The 24,708-nt window shown below is 54.8% G+C and overlaps 7 protein-coding genes across 15 annotated transcripts; 3 read left to right on the forward strand and 4 right to left on the reverse strand.

Moving 5' to 3' along the window:
• The first annotated feature begins 112 nt into the window (after positions 1 to 112).
• Positions 113 to 3,009, forward strand: LOC100881414 (uncharacterized). Its single transcript, XM_076531893.1, has 5 exons — positions 113 to 287; positions 1,192 to 1,491; positions 1,880 to 1,933; positions 2,004 to 2,158; positions 2,221 to 3,009. Exons 2-5 carry the CDS (start codon positions 1,275 to 1,277, stop codon positions 2,554 to 2,556), a joined length of 762 nt encoding a protein of 253 aa, XP_076388008.1. The 5' UTR covers positions 113 to 287; positions 1,192 to 1,274; the 3' UTR covers positions 2,557 to 3,009.
• Positions 2,908 to 6,668, reverse strand: LOC100881303 (metabotropic glutamate receptor 6). 2 transcript variants are annotated; one of them, XM_076531366.1, is made up of 10 exons: positions 6,099 to 6,668; positions 5,880 to 6,039; positions 5,531 to 5,822; positions 5,239 to 5,435; positions 4,634 to 5,179; positions 4,447 to 4,569; positions 4,055 to 4,378; positions 3,714 to 3,996; positions 3,451 to 3,650; positions 2,908 to 3,392 (listed from the first exon to the last, which is right to left on the reverse strand). In XM_076531366.1, exons 1-10 carry the CDS (start codon positions 6,339 to 6,341, stop codon positions 3,067 to 3,069), a joined length of 2,694 nt encoding a protein of 897 aa, XP_076387481.1. In that variant the 5' UTR covers positions 6,342 to 6,668; the 3' UTR covers positions 2,908 to 3,066. The 2 variants fall into 2 exon arrangements, with proteins under 2 accessions (XP_076387481.1, XP_076387477.1); XM_076531362.1 differs by having other exon boundaries at positions 5,531 to 6,039.
• Positions 6,660 to 9,628, forward strand: LOC100881190 (sodium-coupled monocarboxylate transporter 2). Of its 7 annotated transcripts, none has more exons than XM_076531475.1 (13): positions 6,663 to 6,988; positions 7,057 to 7,216; positions 7,335 to 7,400; positions 7,475 to 7,594; positions 7,656 to 7,810; positions 7,895 to 8,035; positions 8,119 to 8,227; positions 8,302 to 8,411; positions 8,471 to 8,654; positions 8,719 to 8,805; positions 8,860 to 9,060; positions 9,129 to 9,324; positions 9,405 to 9,628. In XM_076531475.1, exons 1-13 carry the CDS (start codon positions 6,786 to 6,788, stop codon positions 9,623 to 9,625), a joined length of 1,953 nt encoding a protein of 650 aa, XP_076387590.1. In that variant the 5' UTR covers positions 6,663 to 6,785; the 3' UTR covers positions 9,626 to 9,628. The 7 variants fall into 7 exon arrangements, with proteins under 7 accessions (XP_076387575.1, XP_076387597.1, XP_076387578.1 ...); XM_076531486.1 differs by having other exon boundaries at positions 6,664 to 6,988; positions 8,879 to 9,060; XM_076531467.1 differs by having other exon boundaries at positions 7,475 to 7,810; positions 8,879 to 9,060.
• Positions 9,613 to 11,108, reverse strand: Rcd-1 (Required for cell differentiation 1). The gene is made up of 3 exons (XM_003700461.3): positions 10,487 to 11,108; positions 10,037 to 10,431; positions 9,613 to 9,954 (listed from the first exon to the last, which is right to left on the reverse strand). Exons 1-3 carry the CDS (start codon positions 10,811 to 10,813, stop codon positions 9,753 to 9,755), a joined length of 924 nt encoding a protein of 307 aa, XP_003700509.2. The 5' UTR covers positions 10,814 to 11,108; the 3' UTR covers positions 9,613 to 9,752.
• An 896-nt stretch (positions 11,109 to 12,004) lies between these two features.
• On the forward strand, positions 12,005 to 14,364 carry LOC100881079 (scavenger receptor class B member 1). The gene is made up of 4 exons (XM_076531631.1): positions 12,005 to 13,164; positions 13,226 to 13,500; positions 13,603 to 13,855; positions 13,938 to 14,364. Exons 1-4 carry the CDS (start codon positions 12,502 to 12,504, stop codon positions 14,283 to 14,285), a joined length of 1,539 nt encoding a protein of 512 aa, XP_076387746.1. The 5' UTR covers positions 12,005 to 12,501; the 3' UTR covers positions 14,286 to 14,364.
• On the reverse strand, positions 14,360 to 20,577 carry emp (epithelial membrane protein). Of its 2 annotated transcripts, none has more exons than XM_012298733.2 (6): positions 20,437 to 20,577; positions 17,582 to 17,919; positions 16,706 to 17,203; positions 16,431 to 16,629; positions 16,032 to 16,240; positions 14,360 to 15,906 (listed from the first exon to the last, which is right to left on the reverse strand). In XM_012298733.2, exons 1-6 carry the CDS (start codon positions 20,492 to 20,494, stop codon positions 15,646 to 15,648), a joined length of 1,563 nt encoding a protein of 520 aa, XP_012154123.2. In that variant the 5' UTR covers positions 20,495 to 20,577; the 3' UTR covers positions 14,360 to 15,645. The 2 variants fall into 2 exon arrangements, with proteins under 2 accessions (XP_012154123.2, XP_076387742.1); XM_076531627.1 differs by lacking the exon at positions 20,437 to 20,577 and adding an exon at positions 18,163 to 18,184.
• A 1,793-nt stretch (positions 20,578 to 22,370) lies between these two features.
• Positions 22,371 to 24,453, reverse strand: ND-49 (NADH dehydrogenase (ubiquinone) 49 kDa subunit). The gene is made up of 4 exons (XM_003700429.3): positions 24,146 to 24,453; positions 23,540 to 23,961; positions 22,992 to 23,463; positions 22,371 to 22,912 (listed from the first exon to the last, which is right to left on the reverse strand). The coding sequence occupies exons 1-4, from the start codon at positions 24,259 to 24,261 to the stop codon at positions 22,507 to 22,509; spliced, it is 1,416 nt and encodes a 471-aa protein (XP_003700477.1). The 5' UTR covers positions 24,262 to 24,453; the 3' UTR covers positions 22,371 to 22,506.
• Between the last annotated feature and the right edge of the window lie 255 nt (positions 24,454 to 24,708).

The raw sequence follows: 24,708 nt of genomic DNA on the forward strand, positions 1-24,708 counted from the left end.
GCGAATTCGAAGGAGCCGCCGTCGAGTCCCGTGCTCGAGAGAAGGTAGCGAAATCTCGGGGAACGGTACGGAACCTAGGACGCGAGCTCGGATCGCAACAGGTAAGATCGGACAACTGTAGAGAGGAGGAGCAGCGCCGGACGAGTTCGTGGAGAGGGGCACGTAGGCGGAGAGAGGTGGAATTCAGGTGCGAGCAGCAGGCTAGCGGAAAAGGCGGCGGTAGTAGTTACCTTCAGGATCGCGATCCTCAGTTCACCGCGACCAGTCGACGCGTCGAACCGACCGAGGTGACTTTCCGCTTTCTTCAAATACCGACAACGTTTTCGCGTAGTTGTCCACTTTCCGCCTTTTCAACTCGTGCCGTTCTCGTGTCTTTTACAGTCTTTAGAGTCTTTAGAGTCTTTAGAGCAGATTCTCTTTAGAAACGAACGTCCGCGAGGTACGCGATCACGATCGACGAGTGTGTTCCGGTCGTCGGTGGATCGGAGAAACCCGTGGCGCAGGCGCGAGTCGAGCATCGGTGACGAAACTGCGATGGATCGCGTTCGATTCTCGACGCGTTTCGACGCGTCGCGTCGCACGAAGCCGACTCTGGAACCCGTCCGGTCGCATTCCTGCCGATCGCCCACGCGGCTACGATGCCTTCGCGGCGTATCGAACCGTTACCGCCTTTCTCCGATTCCACGCGTTTTCTTCCGTTCTCGCGCAAACGGATAAACCCGCGTGTTCGCGTTCTCGGTTAGCGGCAAACTTTCGACGTTTCTTTCGTTCGTCGTAGCTCGGTGCCGATCGCTTTCCAAATTCTTCTCTTTTCCCTACGCTCTCTCTCTCTCCGACGTTGTCCAGGCTGCGCGCCACGATTCTCCTCCGAATAGGCCGGCAGGTCGCGTGGCGAGGAGGATCGACGCGCGTTCGCCTGGGCAAAATCGATCGGTAACTACGGTGACGCGTTGGAATTTCCTCGGTAAACTCGCGGATCGAAGAGGCTCGCTTTAGAAACGCGATCGAAACGCGACGAGGTCGAATCGGTCGGCGAGCAAACGATCGTCGACGAACGTTCGGACGCGCGGTACCTGCGATGAGTCACGTCTCGTTCGCGTTCCCATTCTTTCCGAAGCTACCTAACCGTTCGACTCGGACGCAGCACCGCTACTGGCGACCGTTTCGCAAACTCTCGACCGGTCTTTTCAGAATCGGAATGGTCCCTGCGGAAGGCGTCTCGTCGAAGGAGCTAAGTTGAAACGAGTCGGCTCGATCGACGGCAACGTTTCGAGATGAAAGCACCGATCGGATTGTTCGCGCTGGGAGTGTTGACAACGATGGGACGCGCGATCGCTGGCTTGAATCCGGAAGGAGTATTGTGCGGCGACATACGCTGTTCCACCGTCCAGTATTGCAGCCATTACGATACGCACTGCAAACCGTGTTCCAACATCTGCGACGCGACGGCACGCAATTATCAGCCTGACGAGTGCACCAAGGATTGTCAAGGTACGCGCGAAACTCGTTCGGTTCGGGTGTATCGATCGTTTAGCGATCGATCCAGAAGGGAAACGCGACGGAGGTGGTCGACCGAGCGTTTTCCCGAGACCCGAACGCCCTAACGAGAGAGACCAAGCGGCTTCGAGTCCGTTGACTTTGCACCTGACCACCGCTCCGCGCCGCTCTCCGCGACGCCCTCCCCACCGAGCACGCTCGATGACTCATCGGTGCACTCGCTTACCTGCCTGCTGCCTTCTTTTCTTTCCCTTCGGCCCTTCTTCGTTGCTCCTTCACCTTTTTCCTAACCCGCCTCTCCCCGCCACCTCGGCCGCTGTCTTCCGACTTTCTCGACGACGCCTTTTCGTCGTTCTTTTCCCGAGTTTCATCCTTTTTTCAGAGTACCTGCACAACCAGCGATACGTTCTTCTCGAGCGGTACGAGGATTTACGAGGTAAGTCGAGCGAGACGCGCGGTTCTCGGTTCGAACGGACGCTCGATGAACGTTGCCTGGAAAATTTCAGGAGAAGTCTCGCGATTATGGATCCTGGTCGCGATATCCACCGCGGCAGCCATTCTCTCGCTGCTCTCCTCGATGTACCTGCTCGGCAAAATGTTCCCGCGATGGGGCAAGATGCGAGCAACCGTGGCTCGAGCGTTCACCGGCAAGTGGATCAAGGTGAGTAGCGAATCGACCGAAAACGATTCTCCTTAATCGCTGAAACCGACGCGTTCTCGCAGAACGATCGACGCAATCGCAACGAGCCGAAGCCGCAAGACGACGCGGAATTGGGCGCGTCCAAGCACAACGGGCTGAAGCTGACGATGCCGACGATCAGCGCGAGCGTGGCTCCTTCTCGGGAGCCGGAACGCGGAAATGGAAATGGAAACGGAAACGAGAGCGGCAGCGGGAGCAGAAGCAGCGCGGGTCACGCGACGCCGAACACCACCACCACCTCGTTGTCGGGGAGGCATCCGAGCGAGGACACCACGTTGGACTACGCTTACGATAATCCAGCGATGAGTCCGAGTCCGGAAACCGCTCAGCTGAGGACGAAACGCGAGAGTTCCTTCTGACGGAACACAGCTCGTCCATTTCCCCACCAGTATTGTACATATACCGAGTAATTTTAAGTACTTAACGGATCACGCCTCTCGCGAGAGATCGCGCGATCCTTCGCAGATCCTTATCAGCCATTCCGTCCACGAAATGCCTTTCGAGCGAAGCTACGACGCGTCGTGCTTCGTATAGGTCAGCGACAGAGAATTTCCCTACGCTCAACTCGAATGCTCAATCGTTTACTCCTCTATTCGGAAAAAGAATTCCTTCTCTTCTCTATGTTATTCTCCTCTATTCGCTGACCTTAGATTAAGTAAATTCGTACGCGTTTCTACGGGGATAGGGAGAAATCTTTGTACCCCGATCCGATCGTTGGTTGACCTCTATAGCAGGTATTTTTTAATTTTAACACGTTTTCTGTTGTCGTTGCTACGATAGTTTGTACAAATAAAATATGCTATTTCCGAGAACGATCTATCGATCCGCAACTCGTCCGTATCTATATTAGGGTTTCGCGATGAATTATATTAGGGCGGTATCGGTGTCGCGGGACCGGTCGGATGCGAAGAGCCGGCGGGTCTGGCCATCACCAGTTCCCTCGTGTTCTTTTCCGGTCTGATCAGGACCACGTAGACTTTCGGCAGAAACAGACAGAGCAGTTGCACCAGTCCGTTCAGAGACAGCGAGAGCGCCAGAGTGATCACCTTCACCTCGTTGCTGGAGGAAGCCAGGTAGAGCGGTACGAACGCCAGCCAAAGAATAATCGTGGCGTAATTGGCGAACGCGATTCGTCGCGTCTCGTTGAATCCTTCGGGACACTTTCTTGTCTTGATCGCGTACACGGTGGACGCGACTGAAAACGATAAAGACATAATAAGGATCGTCGAGATCGGAGGCTCGAATTCTCTTACCGGTCAGCACGAACGGGTACAACAACCCGATCACGTACGATCCGTCCTCGGAACCCTTGCAGACTCGAACGTTCGCGTCTCGGCTCGGATACGAGTGCGTCACCGCCGGTGGTTCCTTCAGCAGCCAACTCGCGTCGAACGCGACCTCGATCATGCTCAGGATCGACGCGATCGCCAACTGCGACCGAGGACTGGTGTACCTGCGAAATAATCTTCGTTCAGCGAAATAGCCTCCGATTATAGTCGATTATAGAACGACTCACCGTCGCTTGCGGGGACTGCGCGCCGGATCGTTGAATATCCTGTGAATCCTGTTGATCTTGGTGGCGAGCGCGGCGTAGCAGATCGTGTAACAGAAACCGATTCCGAAACGGACGACGGCGCAACTGTGGACGCTGGGCTTCGCGACGACGGCGAACGTCATCGAGAAGCATCCGAACGTGCCGAGCAGCAACAGGAAGGATAACTCGCGACCGGACGCCTTGATCATCGGCGTGTCTCGATACTTCCAGAAGACCGAGCAGACGAACGAGGTGAACGCGATACCTGGGAAAACGTTAACCTGGTTTATCGCGGCAACGAGCGTAATAACGGGGATGATTACCCGACACGGCCACGGCCGTCGCGACGACGGCCCAAGGATTCGAGTAGTCGACGAACTGTTCGGGAATCGGCTCGCAGCTGCTCCCGTTCTCGCTCGGTCGACTGCCCCACTCGCACTCCTCGCACCTCTGCTCGTCCACCTTGTACCGGTAGAGGCCGCAGCTCTGACACCTCCAGCAGCAAGGATCCTCCTTCACCCTGACCATGATGCGATTCGAGCCGCAAGGCCGGGAACACGAAGAGGCGGGAAAGTCGGCGTACCGTTCGCCCCGGAATCGGAGATTGTCCCGATCCAGCCGCAGCACGGCCCGTCCTCGCTCGTTCTCTGTACGAACCCAAGTGCGCACAACCAGAGTCGTTCGGCAAACAATACGCTCGTAGAATTTCGCTTACGCGTGTAATTCCCGACCACCACCCAGCGATACGATCCGTTTCCTCTGCGTTGATAGTTCAAGATCGAGTACCTCGGCGGCCCGTCGACCTCCTCCACGAACCCGAATCCGTTTCCCGCCTCGTCTGAAAGGACGCGACGCGTTTTACCGTTCGCAACTAGCTCCATCGATTTTCGACGATACGTTACCTTTGAACGACACCTTGGCCAGGTAACGAGAGAACGCGCGCTCGTTCAGCGGCAACATTTCCTCGCAGACACCTCGATAACTCTCGCCGCAGACGTCCCTGTGCAGCTCGTGAAGGGCGTACGCCGCGGCGTACACGGCGTCTCGCACAAAGTGCAGCGACCGATGTTGCTTGTAGCCGTTGCTCCGCTGGATCTTCAGTCGCGGATCGTCGCAGCGAACTCTCGGATCTCTGCTCACCCGTTTCCAAGAGACTCGTTCGTCCGCGCAGTCGTGATACTTTTGCCAAAACTCGCGGAACCAAGGGTTCGTTCGTTCGTGATCGAGCTTCAAACCGGTAAAGTACTCGTCGAACCCCGAGAGCGAAGCGTACAGCGGTTGAACGGCGAGCGCGCCCTCCAATTCAGCGATTTCTCGCGTCTCGGAACTCGGACGAACGTCCGGCCAGGAATCGCTGCCCAGCCAGACGAATCGCGAACCGACGCCCACTCTCCTGGCCGCCTCCAGCACGAGCAAAGTCGTCGACTTTTCCGCGAACAACACCACTACTGAAATTCGTAAAAAGAGCCATTTCCCTATGCCTACTACGAGAGACACGCCTACTCACCTCGAACTTCCGTTTTCTCGGCTATCGTGCGAACCACGTTGTCGTAATCCTCCGTCGTGAACCGATCCTGAACGACGCGATGCGGCGCGCTGAAGCAGATCGAGTACTCGTCGGCCAACGAGACCAGCGTCTCGTATCCGTGGTCGCCGTACTCCGAATCCGAGTAAACGACCGACACGTACGACCACTCGAATCGCCTAGTTTATCCGTATTAAACGTTATTAAACGTTATTAAACGTTAGTAAACGGAAAGATTAACGACGGTTTACGCACCGACGCGGCAAAATCTCACCTGAGAATCTCCAGCATGGCGCGCGCTTGGTTCACGTCGTTCGGTACCGTGCGGAAAAAGTGCGGAAACCTCTCCTTGCTGCTGAGAAACGGCGACGTAGCCATGTAAGAGATCTGCGGCACCGGGAACAGAGCCAACACCGAGGCGATCTGAATGGTAACCGAACTCGACTGAGCACCGAGTATCGCGATCACCCGATCGAATTCACCGTCCAGATACTTTGGCGCGCTGCGATCCTCGCATCGATACCCTGCTTCTCCCTGTCCGAATTCCTTGCTACGAGCCACGAAACCTGCGAGAAACACCTTCGACCGTCCTCGGATCGTCCCATCAAAATTTTCCCTCTTACCTTTCACGAAATGGAAAGCTCCTTCGAGCGCGTAGCCGGGATTGTCGCACGTGTCGAAAGCCAGAACGCCCAGTTTCACGCCCGGAAGAATCCTCGGATCGTCGTTGACGCGTCCCACCGTGTACAGCATAGCCTCCAACGGTTGAACTCCGTCCTCGATCTGCCGACGAGAAGAGATTACGCTACGTCGAGGGGGCACGAGCGGCTAAGTTCGCTCACCTGAATCTCGCCGCAGCTCTGACCACCGATGCCCTTTCGATGCACGGGAAACAGGCCGCCCAACAGGAAGTCGCCCGTCACGTTCGCGTACCAGAGCCCACGTTCCTCGCCGACGCTCGGTCTTCTCGCGGACAAACCGAACGCCAACAAGCTCGCCAGATACGTCCGAATCATGGTAGCGAGACGACGAATCGGTCTCGAACGTCGCGAAGGAGTGGCCGATTCGCGGCATTTCGAGCGCATCGGAAAAGCGGAAATCGATCGGTGCGAGAGACAAGGCGGAGGCGGGAAAGGAAAGACGCTCGAAAGAAGGTAAACGAATCGGTCGGGTAAACAACGGAGGGAGCCGGGCAATTTCGCTAAATGCGCGCCGCCGCGTCGTCCGCCGGTAGCGAGCCGATGTAATTGTCTTGTCCTCTCGTGTTTCGAAGAGCGATCGACGACGATGCAGGGTCGCACGCGCGTTACGAGGCTCGAACGCGAGGAAAGAACGAACGGAGAGGTAACGCGGAGAGGAAACAGAGTGGGAACGATAACGACGGAATCTCCAATTATTCAATCGTCTCTCCGAGTCGGTTCGTTTAAGCGGCCCGGTCGTATTCGGTTCCGCGCGCTCCGATACACGAGACGTTACGTTTTCGAGCTCTTTCGCCGAGGATTATAGAGAGAGAGAGAGAGAGAGACGAAATGGACAGCAGCACCGCAGCTTCCGCTCAGAAATCCTTCGATCTGATCGACTGTGCCGTGTTCGCGGGGATGCTGGCGATATCGGCGATCGTCGGCGTCTACCAAGCGTACAAAGCGCGGAAAAACACCGACGCGGTTCGAGAGTATCTGGTAGGCGGCCAGAACATGTCCATCTTCCCGATAAGCATGTCTCTGATAGCCAGGTAATAACGGTCGTCGTTAGCAGTCGTTACCGACTCTACCGCGTCTTTTGAATCTTTTCCATTTCTAGTTACATATCGGGCATCACTATTCTCGGATTACCTGCCGAGATGTACGTTTACGGCACGCAATTCTGGTGCATCGTCATCGCCGATTTGTTCGTCTCCCTGACGATGGCCCTCGTCTATCTACCGGTATTTTACGGCCTCGGTATCACGTCTTCTTACGAGGTAACCTTCTTCTCTCCTACCCTTCTCTCGCCCCACCGCGCGCTCCGTCTCTGAACGTCTCTGAACGTCTCTGAACGTCTCTGAACGTCTCTGAACGTCTCACGAAACATTATTTCAGTACTTGAAGCTAAGATTCAACGGCGCCGTTCGACTGATGGGTTGCGCGATATTTCTCGTTAAAATGGTGAGTTACACCAGTTAGGATTCGCCTCGTCTTCTCCGGATGTCTCCGACAAAACGTTGTCGCGCTGTTCGCAGATGCTCTACATACCGCTGGTGATATACGTACCCGCGCTGGCGTTCAATCAAGTCACGGGGATAAATCTGCACGCGATCGCCCTATTGGTTTGCGCCGTGTGCATATTTTATACCACTTTGGTGAGGAGAAACGAAGCGATTCGCGATTACCGAAGAGAATTGGAGAACGCGTTCGTTTCAGGGTGGATTGAAAGCGGTCGTGTGGACCGACGCCATTCAAACGATCCTGATGTTCGGCGGAGTGATCATCGTCGCGATACACGGCACCGGGAGGGCTGGAGGGTTCGAGCGAGTCTGGAAGAGAAACCGCGACACCGACCGAATCGAATTCTTCGAGTAAGAGATTTAACTCTCTAAAAAGCTCGACTCGGCTCGAATCGAATCTCGACTGAATCCTCGCTACGTCTTACCGATCGACAGCATGGACCCGGATCCGACGGTGCGACACACCTTCTGGACCGTGGTGATCGGCAACTACCTCAACTGGTTGGCCAGCTGTTCGGTGAATCAAGCGATGGTGCAACGATGCCTGGCGATGCCGAACCTCAGCAAAGCGAACGCGTACGCGACACCCTGTTTCGCATTCGTAACGACGCGAGTATCCGCGCTTCCCAAACGGATATAACGCGCTTCTCTCCTTTCAGAACGATCGCGATAATGGCGATCGGTACAATGAGCATCGTCTCGTTGAGCTGTTACACCGGTCTCGTCATCTTCGCCACCTTTTACGACTGCGATCCCATCACGACCAAGGTAAAACGAGATACGATCCGGCAACTGTTTCCATCGCGTTCCGCATCGCAAAAAAACGTCGCGTCCGATTTCAGCGAATACGAAAGCCGGACCAGTTGCTGCCGTACTTCGTGATGGAGATGGCCGAGTCGATCCCGGGGCTACCGGGACTCTTCGTCGCCGGAGTGTTCAGCGCCGCGCTCAGGTAAATATATCGTCTCGTCTCGTTCCGCGGACCGATTCGCCGTTCGTTCTGTTTCGCAGCACCATGTCCACCGGCCTAAACTCGATGGCCGGCGTGATTTACGAGGACATGATAAAGCCTTGGTTGCGCGTTCCCCTCTCGGACGTGGCTGCCAGCCGAACGATGAAGGCGACGGTGGTGTTGACGGGAATCGCGTGCGTCACGCTCGTCTTCCTCGTGGAGAAACTCGGCGGATTGATTCAGGCAAGTATCGTCTCGTTGAATAGACGATCCGCGTTCTAGGATCACGCGTTCTTCGATTTCGCAGGCCGGCAAGAGCTTGTCGGGCATCACGGCGGGACCTCTGCTCGGAATCTTCACGCTCGGCATGTTCTTTCCTCTCGCGAATTCCACAGTAAGCGATCGCGTATTCGCCCGGTGCTTCCTCGTTACCCCCTCTCTCATCTAGTTCGTTCGTTCGGAACAAGGGAGCTTTGGTCGGCGGTCTGGTCAGCCTGAATCTCGTCGCCTGGATATCGTTGGGTACACAAGCAGCCATCGCCAGCGGGAAGATCGTGTTTCCGGTGAAACCGGTCTCGGTCGACGGATGTCCGGACTCGCTGAAGGAGCACGCCGTCAATCTTACGCTGGTCGTCGAAACCGCTATCAAGTGAGATTCGCGCTTTCGAAGTAACTTTGTCGCCGAAAATTGTGTGTCGGTGTCGGTTTCGCTTTCAGGGAACAACCGTTCTTTCTCTATCGAATGTCCTACCTCTGGTACACCTGGGTCGGTTTTCTGACCGCGATCGTCGTCGGCCTGATCGTCTCTTGGATCACCGGAGTGAACGAGCGCAAGCCGGGCGACGAAAAACTCTACACACCCGTGGTACGCCGCTTTCTTCGGGACGCGAGCGTCGTCACCGCGAAACGAGAGGTAAACCTTACTATCGCGTTCTTACTCCTGAACAGCCTCGTTCTCGTATACGTATTCTCGTATCGTATCGCGATTCGCAGGAAAACCTGGAGCTGGAGAGTACGAGCGCGGTTTGACCGAGCTTCGTTACGAACGCGAGTCGGTCGCGGGTCGACGACAAGGAAAATCAGGAGAGGAGGGAGCGACGCGACAACGCAACGACCAAATATCTGTAACAAAATACTTATATGTATATGTATACGTACAGGTGTACACGCGCATATATACAAACATAGATACATACATACATATATTTACATAGATATATTTGTATTTTCGATTCTTTCGATTCGCAACCTTTACACGAGGAACAATTACGAAGTAACGGAAACGGTATCGACTTAAATAAGAACGATAGTCGACTTAGATAGTCGACTTAGATAGTCGACTTAGGAGGCGAGAGGCGACATCCCGATGGTTCTGGGATCCTGTTGCCCCGGTTGCGCCGGCGGACCGGGCTGAGGGCCAGTTTCCAAATTCTTCAACAGCTGATTCAACCAGTGCTTGGTAGACGCGTCCTCCTGCAGGCACGTGGCGAACGTGTTGTCTCTGAGCTGGTCGGGCAGACATTGTCTGAGGGCCAGCAAGGCTCTGCGCGGTGAACAAGCTTCGAGTTACAAACCGATCGCAAGTCGCGAAGATCGATCGCTGTTCGAGGTACTATACTACTTACCTCGGATTGTCCGAAAGTCTGAGATAACATCTGACCACGTGCTTCAATAACCTCGCGGAGGGGTCCTTGGCCAACGACAACACCATTTTCCCGAGAATCATCGCTACGTGGCTGAATCGATCGTACGTTTGACATATGTACGACAGACCGCTGTCGTCCAACAGAATCTTTTGCAAGATAAACGTGGCCACGGTCTTGCTTAGCTCCGAGCCGCTCTCCATGATACGCAAACAAAGCGGTATGATCTCGGTGGTGAGCAGAAACGTGATCACCTCTTGCTCGTCGGTCTTGACCAGCGCGCCTATCACTCCCAAACTGGTTAGCCTGAGATACTCGAACGGGCGCGTTTTGCTGACCGTGTGCAGGAACGGATAGAGGAAGAGCGGAACGTGTGCCTGAAACGAAACTCGTCGTAGTAACTTTTATAACGTAATAACTGCGTAAAATTACCTGCAAAAACGCCGATCTGGTTTCCGGATGGCTGGCAACGCACTGCAACAGCGCCAACGCGTTGCACACCCGATTACTCTGATAGGCGGTCAGAGTGGCCGGATTGATCGCCGGATAAATGTTTATTATTTCCTGAAGCAACGAAGCGGTCGTGCCGAACGAGTGCCACAACATGGGTGCCAGGTCGGGCACCACCTCTCTCTTTTTGCTCAACTCCAACAACGCGTTCTCCCTCGTTTCAGGATTCGACAATTCGATTATCCACGCGTAAACCTTCTCGCGATCGACCGTGGATTGCAAAGCAGCCGGACTCTGCTGCGAACTCATCTTTCCCACCGTTTTGCACCGATTATCCTCCGTACCGCCGCCGCCGCCGCCGTCGATCGACAACGAAAACAACCCAACTTTGAGGTTAGCTCGTTCTTCTCCGAGGCAAACGATTATCCGCGCGTCACGTTCGAACGTTTCGGCTCAACCGGAGGATCGCGACATCGTAACAGGAACACTTTCTCCTAGATTACTTTCTTAGACGTCCACTTTTCGTTACTCGTCGAAGAATACGCGTTCGAATTGCTCGAAATCTCGAGAGTACAGCGGCGTCTCTGCTCCGTCGATCGAGATTCCGTGGCGCGATCTATCGAGCGACGCGCGACTCACCGTTCGCACCAAAGAGGTCGCCCCTAACCTACGCTCGACCAGTCTCGATAATCGAATCGAATTCGAAAGCCATCGTCGATTTCGTTTTAAAAGCGAAAACCGAGAAATCCGTTATCGGTTCGGAAAAAGGTATTCGATCGAAGTCGCGTCGAGCTCGAAAACGCTATACGAAAAAGATCGTTTTCGCGTTTCGAACGCCTCGCAGGCGAGTTCGATTGCTCGGATCGCGCGGATACGGAAACGGCCGAAGAACTTCTTTGGCGAAAGGACGCGCGGAGCGTTGACCCAGGGTCGTTTCCGCGCGCTTCTTAGTCCCGTGCTCCGAGTTTATCGCAGGAAGGAAGAACGATAAGTTTTCGCAAATAGCTCTCGTACGTAGGTAGAAACCGTAGATAGGCGAGAGCGCACCGGGATCGATTTCTAGGGGTTTTCGAAGGCGAATCAGCTCGGCCGATGCATGATCGTGCAGCGAACTACGGGCGGCTCGTATCTTTCGCGCGCGAACGCTAAAAACTCGAGCGACGGACGAAGCGTAGTTGGTAGACTACGCAAAACAAGCGGGTGAAAAGGGCATCTGGCAGTCACAACATACCAAACGATTCCGATAAAATCGAATCGTCGGGGTCGCGATGGGGATCGTTAGACAGCCACGCTCTCTTTTTCGCGCGTTTCTCTGTCGGTTAGCGAAATCGGGGAATTTGCCGGGTCGAGAAACGCGACAACGAAAGCGACGGTAAAGCAGAGTTATCGATCGTCCGAGACTTTTTTTTCCGTCTAGGGGCGATAAGCGGCTCTCCGACACGGTTACGAATCTTCTCCCCTCCAGCGGCGGAGGGTCTCGTTCGGCGATCGCCGCGTTACGCGCACCTCGCGATCGACCGTCAATTCCGTCCGCTCGAGGACGCGATCCAATTGGTCGATTTTCGGTGTCGCGGAGACGAGAAAAGTCGAGGAAAAATCGGATAAGATACGATAAGATGGAGAGCACGGCACGGGGTAGGAACGAAGCGGGAACAGGCAAACGGAAAGGATGGAAGGGAGAAAAAGAAGGAGGAGAAAGATGGTCGGGGCACGGAGACGAGAGACGATTCGTCTCGAAGAAAACGTCGCGTTCTCGGCGCGATCGAGCCTAGGTTTCGAGAACGTCCCAAAAGTTGGGTACCGCGCGCGCGAGGGTTATCGGTGTCGCCGCGGCGAGGTTATCGTCGCGAATCGCGGACGAGCGGGGAGATTTTTGGACGTTGTCGGCATCGCGTCGTCGTTCGAGAAGAACACCGTCGCGATCAGTGGATCGTCGACAACGGCTGGCTACCGATCGATCGATCAATCAATAAATCAATCAATCAATCAATCGGGAAATGGAGATGATGATGAAGAAGAAGAGCGCGACGATCGGCGAAAAGTTTCGGGGCATCGCTCGAATTCGGTGGGTGTACGCGTCGTTCGCTAGCGTCAGTGTCGCGACGTTCGTCTTGTTTTGGGGCACGAACGTGTTTCGCGACGCGATACTCTCGAACTTGGAACTGCGAAACGGAAGCACGACGTTTCGTTACTGGCTACGGCCACCCGTCGATCTCACCGTGAGCGTGTACGTTTTCAACTATACCAATCTGAAGGAGTTCGAGAGCGGGAACGCGAGCAAGCTGCGCGTGCAAGAGGTCGGCCCGTTCGTCTATCGCGAGAGACTGCGTCGCGTGAACGTGCAGCTTCACGAGAACGGGACGGTCTCGTATCAGGAGAAGAGGAGTTTTCGTTGGGTGTCCGGCAGTTCGGAAACGGAGAAAGTGACGGTGCCGAACGTTCCGTTGCTCGCCGCGCTCGCTTTCGTTCGCGACGAGAAATACGTGGTGCAACTTCTCGCGACGACCTTGCTGTCCAGCGTCAGGGCTAAACCGTTCGTCGAGTTGACGGTCGGCGAATACCTCTGGGGCTACGAGGACGAGCTCCTTCGACTCTTCAAAGTGATCTCGTCGTCGCTGAAGCAACCGATGCCCTACGAGAAGTTCGGCATTCTCGCGATGGTACGTAGCCCCGCGGTGACGCGTTCGCGCGATCGTTCACAGAATTGCGCGTCGATTTCAGAAAAACGGCGTCAGCGCGGATCGTATCACGATGCACACGGGCGTCGCGGACCTCGAAAGCCTCGGGCTGATTCAACGGATCAACGGCATGGAGAGCCATCGGGTATGGGGCGACGAACGCTGCGACCGAGTGTACGGCACCGACGGCACCATGTTTCCACCCCACTGGATCGAACAGCCGAACAACACGCTCTACGTGTACGCGAACGACGTCTGCAGGCAACTACCGCTCGTCTACGATCGTCGCGGTTTCTCCAACGGTATCCCGACTCTCAGGTGAGCGAAACCCCGTCCTCGTCCTCGTCGTCGTCGTCGTCGTCGTCGTCGTCGTCGTCGTCGTCCTCGAGCTTCAATACTATCGACCGAACATCGCCGTAGGTACAAATTACCGAGCAACGTTTTCGCGTCGCCTAGCAACAAAGACTCGTGTTTTTGCCCGAAGGAATCTCGCGATTCGACAGCCAGAAGATGTCCACCGGCCGGTACGTTGAACGTTTCCGCGTGCAAGTTCGGTAGCCCGATGATCGTCTCTTTTCCGCACTTTTACGCGGGCGACGAGTCGTTGTTCCAGAAAATCGACGGACTGAATCCTAGGCGAGAACGTTACGAGAGTTACGTCGAACTTCACCCGGTAAGTCCGATATATTCGCTTCTATTCTCGTGCAAAAACGCTAATCGCGATTTCGTTCGCACGCCGCCGCTGCCGCAAACAGCGTTTGGGCATCGTGGTCGGCGCCAAGATGGGATTTCAGCTGAATCTCGAGGTAAGGACAGCGATCGGCGTTCCCTTTTCCGGCAACCTGGAGGACGGCTCGATCCTACCGCTCGTCTGGATCGATTCGAGCGTCGAGGACGTGCCGGAGTCGATGCAGCAGATCTTTTACCGCAGCCATTACCTCGTGAACGCCATCGAAGCGGGATTTCAGTGGTGCAGCCTCGTCGCGGTGATCCTCTCGTTCGGCGCCCTGTTCGCCGCCATTAGGAGGGATCGTCGTCGATCGAGCAAATCGAAACCGAACGCGGCGCCGCTCACCGAACTCACCGAACTCGCCGAACCGTGAAACTCGATCTCCGTCTCCGTGTCGTTGTTCTCTGCGATTCGAGTGTTTTATGAAAAAAATTGACGATTACCTCGTTTCACCTGAAAAATATTTATTGTTCCTCGGTTTCGATACCCTTTCCCCTTCCCGAATGCCTTTCTCCGTCTCTTCCATTCGTCGCTCGCGGGATCGCGCGATCGCGACCAAACGAAAAACGCTCGCGAAGCAATCTTTGGTTAACCGAATCGGATTCTCGATAACGTCCACGCGTGCTCGCGAGCTATCGCGATCGCGAACGTCAACGCGAACGTCAACGCGAACGTCAACGCGAACGTAAGCGAAAGCGATCAAGAAAGAAAACGCGCGATGCTTTTCCGCCGATATCGATAACCTAGGTCGAACGTCTTCGACGAAGCGAGATAAGCGTACTTCTTTCGACGCGTCGATCGATCGATTCGTCGCGCCGCGCCGAGGCGTTTCGTTCCACGCGGACGTCTATCGCGAACCCGTTCGGCAGAGATTCCTATCTCTTTCGCGCGCGTTTATTCGTTTCGCCATCCGTTTTACTCGAAGAGAGTATCGCATCGTATAAAACTAAATTCGTCTAAATTTAACGCGACCGTCGTCCATCTCGAGCTTAGCGAGCACGACGAAATACCTACAGGTACGCGTACGCTTATAGATACGGAACGAACAATCGATAACGACGAGAATGCGTCGATCGGTGGCTGGCAACGTCCGAACGCGAGGACCAGCCGCGATCGATCGAATTCTGTTGGACGGAATTATTTCTGTTCGACGACGTTGCCAGCGTCGGTCCGCGACCGACGCGCACGCTCTTTGGTCGGACACCGGTCGACGGAGAACGATCTCCGAAAAATTCGTGTGTCGAGTCTCCGCAAAATGTCTCGTACCTCCGTCGTCGATGTTTTTCTCTCGTTTCCTCCCCTCCCTTCACCCGTTCCTACCCGTTTCGTACCCGGCCATTCCCACCCCCTCCATCGCGCCGCGTGCTTTTCCCACGGCGCGCGTTTTTCTTACTCCGCTAAGCGACGGCGACCGATCGACGTTACGATCTCGAGCAATCGATCGCGTTCGTATCGCGCGGCCGCCTAGAGGTAGGAACGCGAACCTCCCCGACATAAAATAAAATAAAAGAAGAAGAAGAAGAAGAAGAAGAGATACAAAGTTGAAAAATAAAGAAAAAAACAAGAAGAACAGGTAAGTAAAAGTTCTCGTAACCGGTGAGGTACCGTTACGCGACGAAGCGTAGCGGTATCCCGTCCGTGTGGTTTGCACGGGTAACGCGTCGACTCCTAGCTAGAGAGCGCAACGCGAGTAACGACGCGTCGGGCGTTCGAACGGGCGCACGCAGGAACGGCTATTTGGATTCCGACGAGTTCTGGAACGCCGGGTTCAACTGTCCGGCCGTTTTGCCGGAATTCGCGTTCGGCGGCAACGGGTTGCTCAGATGAAGTTTCTCCTGACGTTTCGCCGCGCGAGCCAAGCACACCAGAGCGCCTATCAAGACGATAGCTCCGATCGCCGCCAGAGCACCGGACACGGCCGCGCGTGCCACCGGCGGAACGTCCACGGCCATTTTCATCAGACTTCGCATCTCGACCGGAAGCTCGTCGATGCCCTGAAATCGTGGAAAAACGAGCATGGTCAATGGCGATGCCGAGGTCTAGCGTAAATTATCTCGCAGCGTTTCCCGTCGTTATCGTATCGTTAGCGTATCGTTAGCGTATCGCCGCCCACACTCACGTCTTCGAACCACATGATGGGAAAAACGATATCCGGAAACGAGGCGACCTGCTTGATGTCCCGAACCTGGCTCACCGCCAGGTTGATCTGCACTCGTGCCTTGGCTCGCAAGGCCGTGCCCATCTTCGGTTGGACGTCGATGAAAAATTGATGCTTCTCCTGCACCGGCGCCGATATTCCGTTCACCGCTTCTCGAAGCGCGGGATCCGCTGAAAAATCGACGAACGGTAAGTGCTCCGGCATCGGTTAGGTCGAGGTACAGGCTTCGAGTAGGAGGGGAACTGGTTCCCAGCGGCGATTGTCCGCGGTTCGTTCGCGAAAGCGAACGCGTGTCGGAGCACGGTTCTCACGAGCAACGCGATGAAATTTTCGAGGGAGAAGTAGGTCGAGCGATCTTACCCAGATAGAAATGCGGAAAACTGATGAGAATCGGCGAGTCGTATTGGCAAAGGGAAACGTTGAAGGTTCCCTCTGGGGCGCAAGGAGGTCCAGCCGGGCAAAAGCATCGTTGCGACTCCAGCCTGCTCGGGGAGGCGAACGCGTCCTTGGCCGGCACGAACCTGTAGCCGGGCACTCCGCCGGCTGTGTTCACCTCCTCCTGAAACGTTCGACGAAACGTAAAAAACGGTCGTTGGCTTATTCTCCTCTTAGATTCTCCTCTTAGATTCGCTTACCTTGAACGCGAGAGGCAGGGTGCGACAGAGATCCTTGTCGAACACCTTCAGCACCGTCTGCTTGGTGATACGCGGAGGAAAGATGCTGCCGTCGCTACCGGCGACCCCGTCGCACTCGGCCGCGGTCCAGTGACCGAGGTTGCTTTTTCCGTTCCACTTGTCGAGGATTCCGTACTTGCCGATGTCTTCTTGCCCCGTAAAGATGGTGTACCAGTCGGGCATCGTGCCGTTTTTACCGTACATCAGACCGAACTGATCGTACGGCAGCTTCTGCTCTTTCGGCACCACGTCCTTGGCCAGCTTCAGCAACGGATCCTCGTAGCCCCAGAGCAGCTGACCGATCGACACCTCGACGAACGGCTTTATCCGTAGGATGTCCATGATCGAGGCCATCGCCAATCGAAGGAAACGAGCCGCGTGCTTCGACTGACTGGTCGCCGAGAGCATCGGCACGTTCGGCACCACCACCAAATCTTCCTCCGATCCGACCGACAGTTCCTGCAAATTTCCATTCGTTCCTTCTAAATTCGTTCCTTCTAAATTCGTTCCGTCTAAATTCGAGGAATCTACAAATCTGTCCCCCGTTTCGCTTTCGGCGGACCGAACGGCGCGCGTCGATCGTTCGCGCTCGCTCGACCCACATTGTCGCGAGCGACAACAATACTGGGAAACGTGGCGCGGTCGACCAAGCTCCGGGAATCGGTGCCGCGTCGAGCTCTCTACCTTTGCTTTTAATTCGCGGAAGCGCGTTGCTCCGCTATTGCCCGCGTCGCGTATCGTTACCAACCGGCGTTGCGTCACGTCGCGAGTCTCCAGCCAAAGCGACGAGACCGTTTTCCTCCGCGTCCGTTAAATCGATACAGGAAACGGACTCACCGGTGAAAAGACGAACCGCTTCTTGACCCTGTACGACACGGTGTCGTTGTCGTTGAATTTCACCTCGACCTTTTCCCAATGTTGCATGTACACGTACGGGCCGAGCTCCTCGAGCGTCGGCTTCTCGCCGTCGTTCAAAAATTCGTCGGCGTTGGTCACGTTGTAGATGTACACGCTGAGCTGAGGCGACACCGGGGGCTCTCTCCACCATCCGAACGTGCGACCGCCATCGCGCAACGCGATCTCTCTGTTCAGCAGAACATCGACCAGTTTCGGGAAGACGGCCGCCAAAATTGCGGCCACGATGATCGTCAACGCTCCGACGGCAACCGCTGCCCCTGAAACCGAAATTAAATTCGCGATCTGATCGAGCGAACGAAGAAAGAAAAAGAAAGCGCTGTCGCGGTTCCCCTTTGCTTTCTAGTAGGAGGATCGTGCGTGCCCGTGCACCGGAAGAATCATCGCCTGGCGTCGCGAGTTTTCCCTTTCGCCGCGTCGTCTCTCTCTCTCTCTCTCTCTCTCTCTCTCTCTCTCTCTCTCCCTCCTTCGTCGTGTTATCGTCGAACGTCGCGTTAGCTTACCGCTCATCGTTCGCCGAAACGTCCCTAGTCTTTCTCGTCGGAGTGAAACGAGCCGCGATCGAATCGCGGTTTCGAGGAATCGATTATGGACGCTACCGACGAGCGAATCAGAGTCGCGACGATCGTCGAACGTTCGCGGTTGATCGATCGGTTAAGTTGTCGGTCACGTAGCTGATTTGTCACGTAAGCGACACGAGTCGCGACCTTCGAAACCGACTTGGTCGCTGCTTTTCCAACTACCATAAAGGAGCATCTTGCCGCATACGACGACACGGCGGGCCATACCGATCCGTGGACCGAGAGCGCGATTACGTAGCGCGAACTCTCGACTCGACTTTGTTGGCGGACAATCGAGGGAACGTTCCCAGCAAAAACGAAACGCGATCGTTGTTCCGTTCGGCACGAAGAGCGGCGTCGAGGATCCGCTTCGGTATCAACGATTCGAGGCACGATTCTCCGAGCCATACGCGTCACGCGCTCGACCTTACAAAATCCTTGGGTACGAGTATCTCTCGCGGCCTCGAATCGTCGCGTCGCACCGCTCCGCGCCGTGTCGGTCAAACTTTCCAGCGTACAAGCGACGCAACGCTCGACCGCGGTTGCGTCGCGAGAACGATTCTCTTCTTCTCCGTTGCCCAATGCCGACCGCGTAAATCGCGTAAATCGCGACGTTGCGTCCTCGCGATGCTCGACCGATGTGGAAATACAGGCCACGAGCCTCGTATTCCCGAGTGACCGAAATCGAGGTTCGCCTCGGGATCGCGCAACGCCCAACGCAGAACAGCTAACCGGCGTTCTCCGCTGGGCTGGCGTCATCTAATCTTAAGAAACGAACCCTAGGAGCAGAGATATCAACGCTCGCACGCGAACGTTCGAATCTCGGCAAAGATCGATCGGTCTCCGTGCGTTCCAAATAATTTCCTCCCGTGGTATTTCGGAGCGGTGACGCTCGTTCGAATTACCGTTACCCGCGTTGCTGTTGCTCGTCGGCTCGATCGGATGTCCACGGGAACGATCTCGATAGGTCAAAAGCGGAATCCGACAGGTTCGATCGGAGCGGTTCACCTTCGGAGCGACGGGTACGTGGCCGTTGTCCTCGAGGACGAGACAACTCGAATTTTCGAGCCGAAACGCGCTTACAGCTGGTCGTACGAAAACGTAGCGACGCGCATTCCTTGTCTCGCCTCTCGTCGCCGCGCCGCGCCGCGTCGCGCCTCGCCTCGCCGCGTCTCGCCGCGTCTCGCCTCGCCGTGCCGCGCAGCTCGAAAGCTCCTCGAAAACCCGTCGGCCGCCATCGGCGACTCGAACGCCCGCCGCTACACCGCTCCGCCGTTAACTCGATAGGAATGTATCGTTTGCTCGATCGACCGTGTCGCGATACGACGCGGTGCGTGCAACTTTGATCGAAAACTTGCCTTTTCGCTCTTCCCTCGCTACCGATTTACTCCCGCGGGAGCTTCGCCGCGAATCTGATCGAGCGAAACTTTTCCTACTCTTTTTTCTCTTTTTCACCGGTCCGCGAAAGCTTCGAGAGCCGCCGACCTACGCGCACTCGACGCCAATTACTCGTCATTATATAAGACCGTGCTTCCTGCTCTTACACGGAAAGTTTCGCGCGTAACCAACGAAACGACTCGAATCGAAGGCAAATCGGTCGTCGCGAACCTCCGAGGCTCCGATAGAAGTTGCGTAACGCGCCACTAAAAGAGAACCCGACAACGATCCCGGAATCGTACGTATATCCTCTTAATGGTATCAAAGTTCGCTTTCTGACGCGCGAATAATATCCTCGGGCTGTACAATTACGAGCGCACGCCTATCGTCTTTCCCCCGGAGAACGCGTTCCACCCGCGAACGGTCTCCACCGATTTCAGCCTTTTTCGATCGACCCGTTTCTTTTCCGGAATTTTCCACGAGATCTCCCAGAGATCGCAGAGGAGGAAGAGGACGACGACGGAGCGGAGTCTCCAGGCCGAGCGAGCACTCGAAATCGGAGAAAATCCGCTCCGAGATCTCGTTCGGCCGAGTGAAAGTGTCGGACGCGTTCTCGCTCCCGAACGGATCGATGCACCGTCGCGAACGAAAACAAACGCGACTCCGCGTCGAACACGATACACCATGTACATATATCTTCGCCTCGTTCGTCGCTTCGAATCGTCTCGCGATGATTCATCGAATTAACGAGCACGAGACGAGGCGACGATCGAATACGATTAACCGAGCAGGAGTAGCTCGACTACCGATCGCGTGGCGCCCTAACCGTTCTATACTTACACCACCGTCGAAGGAAGCCTCCCTGGAGTTTCGCGCAAATCCCGCGATGCACCCTCATCTCGATCTACCTCTTTTCCCCTTTTCCTCTTACTTCCTCTTCTCGGTCTTCTCGCTTACCGCGCCTCTGTCCCTCTTTCGTTCAAACGACCGCGCGCGTGCGCGCACGCGCACACCTCGCGCTCTTTCTCTTTCACCTTCTCTTATTTTCTCGATTCTTGCCACCGCGCTCGGTCGATCGGTTTTCTCCTTACGATTCCTCCTCCGTTTCTTCGCTCCTCGACGCGTCGCTCCTTAGGAAATGTTCGTCTCGCACTCGTCCTCGATAGTTGCGCGACCTCTCGACAGCGTACAACGACCACGAGAATAACAGGTGGAAGAAGAGTCGTACGCGAGGATCGACCAGAAGGAGAAAGTCTATTCCGCTTTCCAAGCGACAAGTGTGCCACCGGCGCGGCGATGCGTCGACTACTCGCCAACAAGAACGGCGACGACGACACGAAGGTTACGCGATGGCCTTCTCCTGGTTAATTCGTTCGAAGAAGAACGGTATCGATCGCGACCACGATCGCGATCGCGATCGACCACTCCTTGTTTCGCCTCTCGGCAGGCAACGAGTTGCGCGGCAACTCTTCGAACCTTTTCGACGGATCCGTGGAGAGCGCGTGCGCGCAGCCACCCGATCAACGACACCGTTGGACCGCGAGATACGCGAAAATCCTGAGAAACTCGCGGAGTTGCTCGAATCGAGCCGCCTCGGACCCTTCGTACGTTCCGAACGCGAACCTTCCAGGTCGAGTCGAGTCGAATCGATCGCTACGAGATCAAGCGAAACACTGCGCCAACGACCGAACGAACGCGACTCTCTTCCCGTTCGACTGCATCGTGAACGGGCGAGCGCGCGATTCAGGTGAACGATTTATTATTACCCCACTCGTTCTTTTCCACTTCTCCGCTCCTACGTTCCTTCGTTCCTCCGTTACTCGCTTCGACTACCTTCCCTCCGCTCGTCCCCTCGTTCTTTCGATCCATCCTTCCAATTCCATTCCGTTCCGTTCCTCTCCGCACAGCGCCGCTCTGCTCCGGCTCTGCTCCGCTTTACTCCAGCCTGCTCCGCTTACCCCACCGTTCTCCATTCTTTTCCTTTCCTTTCCATTCCTTTCCATCCCGAGTACTACCTTTTTACCTTACGGTATCAATTCTACTTAACCCCACCACTCGATAAATCTTACTTTTCTTTCTCGCTCGAACCAACAGTACCTCCTTCCACCTGCTGCTGCTGTTCCAGTCCATCGAATCCCCGCTCCACCTTCCCTGCCATCGCTACGGACAACCTCGACTAAATTGTCAATTTTTCTCGCTCGTTTCTTTCCGCTCTTCTCTTTTCGAACGCACGCTTTATCCGTCTTTCTACTCTCTGAACGATCGGTTGAAAAACGTTCGCGCTTAGAAATCGTTTCGTTTATCGAACGATTACCTGCTTGTTCGGAATTACAGGCGCGAAAAAGACACTGTTCGTGCTGTTGCGAACGATTTCGATGCCAGAGTGGCGGCGGTGGTCGGGAGGCAAGGGGAAGAAGGAAAAAGGAGGAGTCGTTTGTTGGCGCGAACGAGTACGTAATTGCCGTCAATTAATCGTACATAACGAATCGCGCTGCCCTTGCTCGTCACGCGGCGCGGCTCGACGCGAAGATTACGGATTACGAGAACCTTGACCCGTTGATCGGTAATTAATTCCTGTAATTTCGTGTCGGGGAAAGACGTTTCTTGGACAGCGCGAATCTCGATCACGGTAGGTAGCGTCGGATTAATTGGGGACTCGCGGACTCGCGGATTACGCGATACCGTCGCCCAACGATCGCTGCGTAATTCACCGCTGCGACCGCTCTCGAATCGAGGGACAACTGAATCAATAACTGAATGTATCTATGGTTGAATAGTTTCGAAAAGACAGAATAATCACTTTATTTGTTCGTTTTCTCGAACGAGACTAGCCAAACTCGAATCGTCGCGCAGGACGATATACTATCGATAAACCAGTGGATAAGGATACGCGACATATACGAGAAATAATTATCTGTCGATTTCACCGAACACTACGTCCAGAGTGCCGATGATGGCCACCACGTCGGCCAACATGCACGAAGGACCCATGTGACGGAGCGCGGCCAAGTGAGCGAAACCCGGAGCTTTGATCTTGCATCTGTATGGCTTGCTGGTACCGTCGCTCACGAGGTAAACTCCGAATTCACCCTTGGGCGCCTCGATCGCCGTGTAAGTGGAACCAGGCGGCACTTGGAACCCTTGAGTGTACAGCTTGAAATGATGAATCAACGCCTCCATGCTGGTCTTCATCTCTTCGCGTCTCGGCGGCACGATTTTCGCGTCGTCGATTCTCACTTCGCCCGCCGGCATTTGGTTCAGGCACTGATAGATGATTCTCAACGACTGGCGCATCTCCTCGACGCGGCAAAGATACCTGAAAGTCGATCGAGGATCGGTTAAAACGATCGTTAAAAGAAGGAAAAAACTAAGGAAAGGTAGAGAAGTTTACTCGCCTGTCGTAACAGTCCCCGTTGACGCCGATCGGTACGTCGAATTCGACGAGATCGTACGCGTCGTAAGGCATCGCTTTCCTCAGATCCCATTTGATTCCGGAACCTCGCAGCATCACGCCGCTACATCCCCAATTCAACGCGTCCTCCGCCGATACCGTGCCGATGTTTTGCGTCCGACCTACCCAGATCCTGTTGCCCGTCAATAAATCCTCCACCTCGTCCAATCGTTCTCCGTATTTGGTACACCAATCGTATATGTCGTCCATCAGCCCTAACGGCAAATCCAACGAGACGCCGCCGGGCCGTATGTAGGCAGCGTGCATCCGCGCACCGCTCACGCGCTCGTAAAATTCCATCAACTTTTCTCGTTCCTCGAACAGCCAGAAGAACGGCGTGATCGCGCCTATGTCCAGCGCGTGCGTTCCGACTCCCATAATGTGATTCAAGATCCTCGTCAACTCGGCAAACATCGCTGATTAATAAATCGTCTCGCCGGTAAAATTTGAAAATTGCAAATTCGAAAAATTACAAATTATAAGATCGCTTACTTCTTATGTACTTTGCTCTCAACGGTACATCTATGTTGAGCAACTTTTCGATAGCCAGGGAGAAGCATTGCTCGTTGCACATCATCGATACGTAGTCCAAACGGTCAAAGTATGGCAAAGCTTGCATGTACGTTTTGTATTCGATCAGCTTCTCCGTGCCTCGGTGCAACAGACCTATATGAGGATCGGCGCGTATCACCTTTTCACCGTCCATCTCTAGGATCAATCGCAGCACGCCGTGAGCTGCCGGATGTTGCGGACCAAAATTGAACGAGACGTTTTTTATTCCCGGTTGTTGCAACACCTCTTCCGCCTTCGACGGCGGTTTCCATGCTTGATCGATTCCGTAATACACTTTGTAATCGTGTTCCTGCTTGAGCACATTGATGTCCGGCGCCCATTGATGTCCGTGTCGCCGTTGGCTACAATATTCCTCACATTTCTATCTATTTACTACTTACTTAAATACGTTAGAGTACGCTCTATAAAACGTCTACGAAACGCTCTTACAGGTTAGGACACGATTACATAACCAACAATTTACGTCTCTTACGTGATTACGTGAATTACGACTCTCTCGCAAAACCCGTACGTTCGATATATCACCTTTCAACGTTCAACGAAGCTCCCGCTCTGCCGGCTGCGACGATTCCTCTTTCGCTCCATAATCCAGCGAATCTTTGGCTCGAACGAACGGCAGGTGTAAAAATTCTGACAGCCATCGCTGCGTCGTGTCGCACCGTACCCAGCGATCGCAGCGCTGCGTCTCCTACGCGAACGGCTGCTCCCTTTTATCAGCTTTACGCTTTCTTCCTCCCTTCTCTCCTTCCTTTCTTCGTACCTTCTTTCCACCTTATTATTATTAGCTCTCATTATTACTAGTGATCTTGCCAAAAATCGCTTTTACCGCTATCTACGTCGTCACCGGTCGTTCGAAATCGAAACGTCGTCGTCGACCAGTCGAATCGATATCTCGATTCGTTTCGCGTCTTTCGGCTTTGTTCGCGTCTATGCTCGGCCGAAGAAAAAAAAGAATCTTCCACGCGATATACATGTACGTAGCTGTCCCGCGCGTCAACGATATTAAAATAAAATCAATTTCGAAATACTACGAAAAGTATTCTCCTTCGAAGCGTTTCGAATAGCTTCCGATTTTGTGCTGTCGTTCA

The sequence above is a fragment of the Megachile rotundata genome, chromosome 1, assembly GCF_050947335.1.
Source record: "Megachile rotundata isolate GNS110a chromosome 1, iyMegRotu1, whole genome shotgun sequence".
Classification (NCBI taxonomy): domain Eukaryota; kingdom Metazoa; phylum Arthropoda; class Insecta; order Hymenoptera; family Megachilidae; genus Megachile; species Megachile rotundata.

Excerpts from the sequence above, each read along its gene's own strand:
- LOC100881414 (XM_076531893.1), top strand. The coding sequence starts at position 1,275 with ATGAAAGCACCGATCGGATTGTTCGCGCTGGGAGTGTTGACAACGATG. Across the intron at positions 1,492-1,879 it reads GTGCACCAAGGATTGTCAAG|AGTACCTGCACAACCAGCGA; the intron begins GTACGCGCGAAA and ends TCCTTTTTTCAG. Across the intron at positions 1,934-2,003 it reads GCGGTACGAGGATTTACGAG|GAGAAGTCTCGCGATTATGG; the intron begins GTAAGTCGAGCG and ends GGAAAATTTCAG.
- LOC100881303 (XM_076531362.1), bottom strand. The coding sequence starts at position 6,341 with ATGCGCTCGAAATGCCGCGAATCGGCCACTCCTTCGCGACGTTCGAGA. Across the intron at positions 6,040-6,098 it reads AGAGCTGCGGCGAGATTCAG|ATCGAGGACGGAGTTCAACC; the intron begins GTGAGCGAACTT and ends TCTCGTCGGCAG. Across the intron at positions 5,180-5,238 it reads CGAGAAAACGGAAGTTCGAG|TAGTGGTGTTGTTCGCGGAA; the intron begins GTGAGTAGGCGT and ends TACGAATTTCAG.
- LOC100881190 (XM_076531457.1), top strand. The coding sequence starts at position 6,786 with ATGGACAGCAGCACCGCAGCTTCCGCTCAGAAATCCTTCGATCTGATC. Across the intron at positions 7,811-7,894 it reads GACCGAATCGAATTCTTCGA|CATGGACCCGGATCCGACGG; the intron begins GTAAGAGATTTA and ends ACCGATCGACAG. Across the intron at positions 9,325-9,404 it reads TCGTCACCGCGAAACGAGAG|GAAAACCTGGAGCTGGAGAG; the intron begins GTAAACCTTACT and ends CGCGATTCGCAG.
- Rcd-1 (XM_003700461.3), bottom strand. The coding sequence starts at position 10,813 with ATGAGTTCGCAGCAGAGTCCGGCTGCTTTGCAATCCACGGTCGATCGC. Across the intron at positions 10,432-10,486 it reads CCAGATCGGCGTTTTTGCAG|GCACACGTTCCGCTCTTCCT; the intron begins GTAATTTTACGC and ends GTTTCGTTTCAG. Across the intron at positions 9,955-10,036 it reads AGACTTTCGGACAATCCGAG|AGCCTTGCTGGCCCTCAGAC; the intron begins GTAAGTAGTATA and ends TTCACCGCGCAG.
- LOC100881079 (XM_076531631.1), top strand. The coding sequence starts at position 12,502 with ATGGAGATGATGATGAAGAAGAAGAGCGCGACGATCGGCGAAAAGTTT. Across the intron at positions 13,165-13,225 it reads AGTTCGGCATTCTCGCGATG|AAAAACGGCGTCAGCGCGGA; the intron begins GTACGTAGCCCC and ends CGTCGATTTCAG. Across the intron at positions 13,501-13,602 it reads AACGGTATCCCGACTCTCAG|GTACAAATTACCGAGCAACG; the intron begins GTGAGCGAAACC and ends ACATCGCCGTAG.
- emp (XM_012298733.2), bottom strand. The coding sequence starts at position 20,494 with ATGAGGGTGCATCGCGGGATTTGCGCGAAACTCCAGGGAGGCTTCCTT. Across the intron at positions 17,204-17,581 it reads AGCGGTTCGTCTTTTCACCG|GAACTGTCGGTCGGATCGGA; the intron begins GTGAGTCCGTTT and ends GGAAATTTGCAG. Across the intron at positions 15,907-16,031 it reads CCATCATGTGGTTCGAAGAC|GGCATCGACGAGCTTCCGGT; the intron begins GTGAGTGTGGGC and ends CCACGATTTCAG.
- ND-49 (XM_003700429.3), bottom strand. The coding sequence starts at position 24,261 with ATGGCTGTCAGAATTTTTACACCTGCCGTTCGTTCGAGCCAAAGATTC. Across the intron at positions 23,962-24,145 it reads GCTTCGTTGAACGTTGAAAG|CCAACGGCGACACGGACATC; the intron begins GTGATATATCGA and ends GGAATATTGTAG. Across the intron at positions 23,464-23,539 it reads GAGAGCAAAGTACATAAGAA|CGATGTTTGCCGAGTTGACG; the intron begins GTAAGCGATCTT and ends TTTATTAATCAG.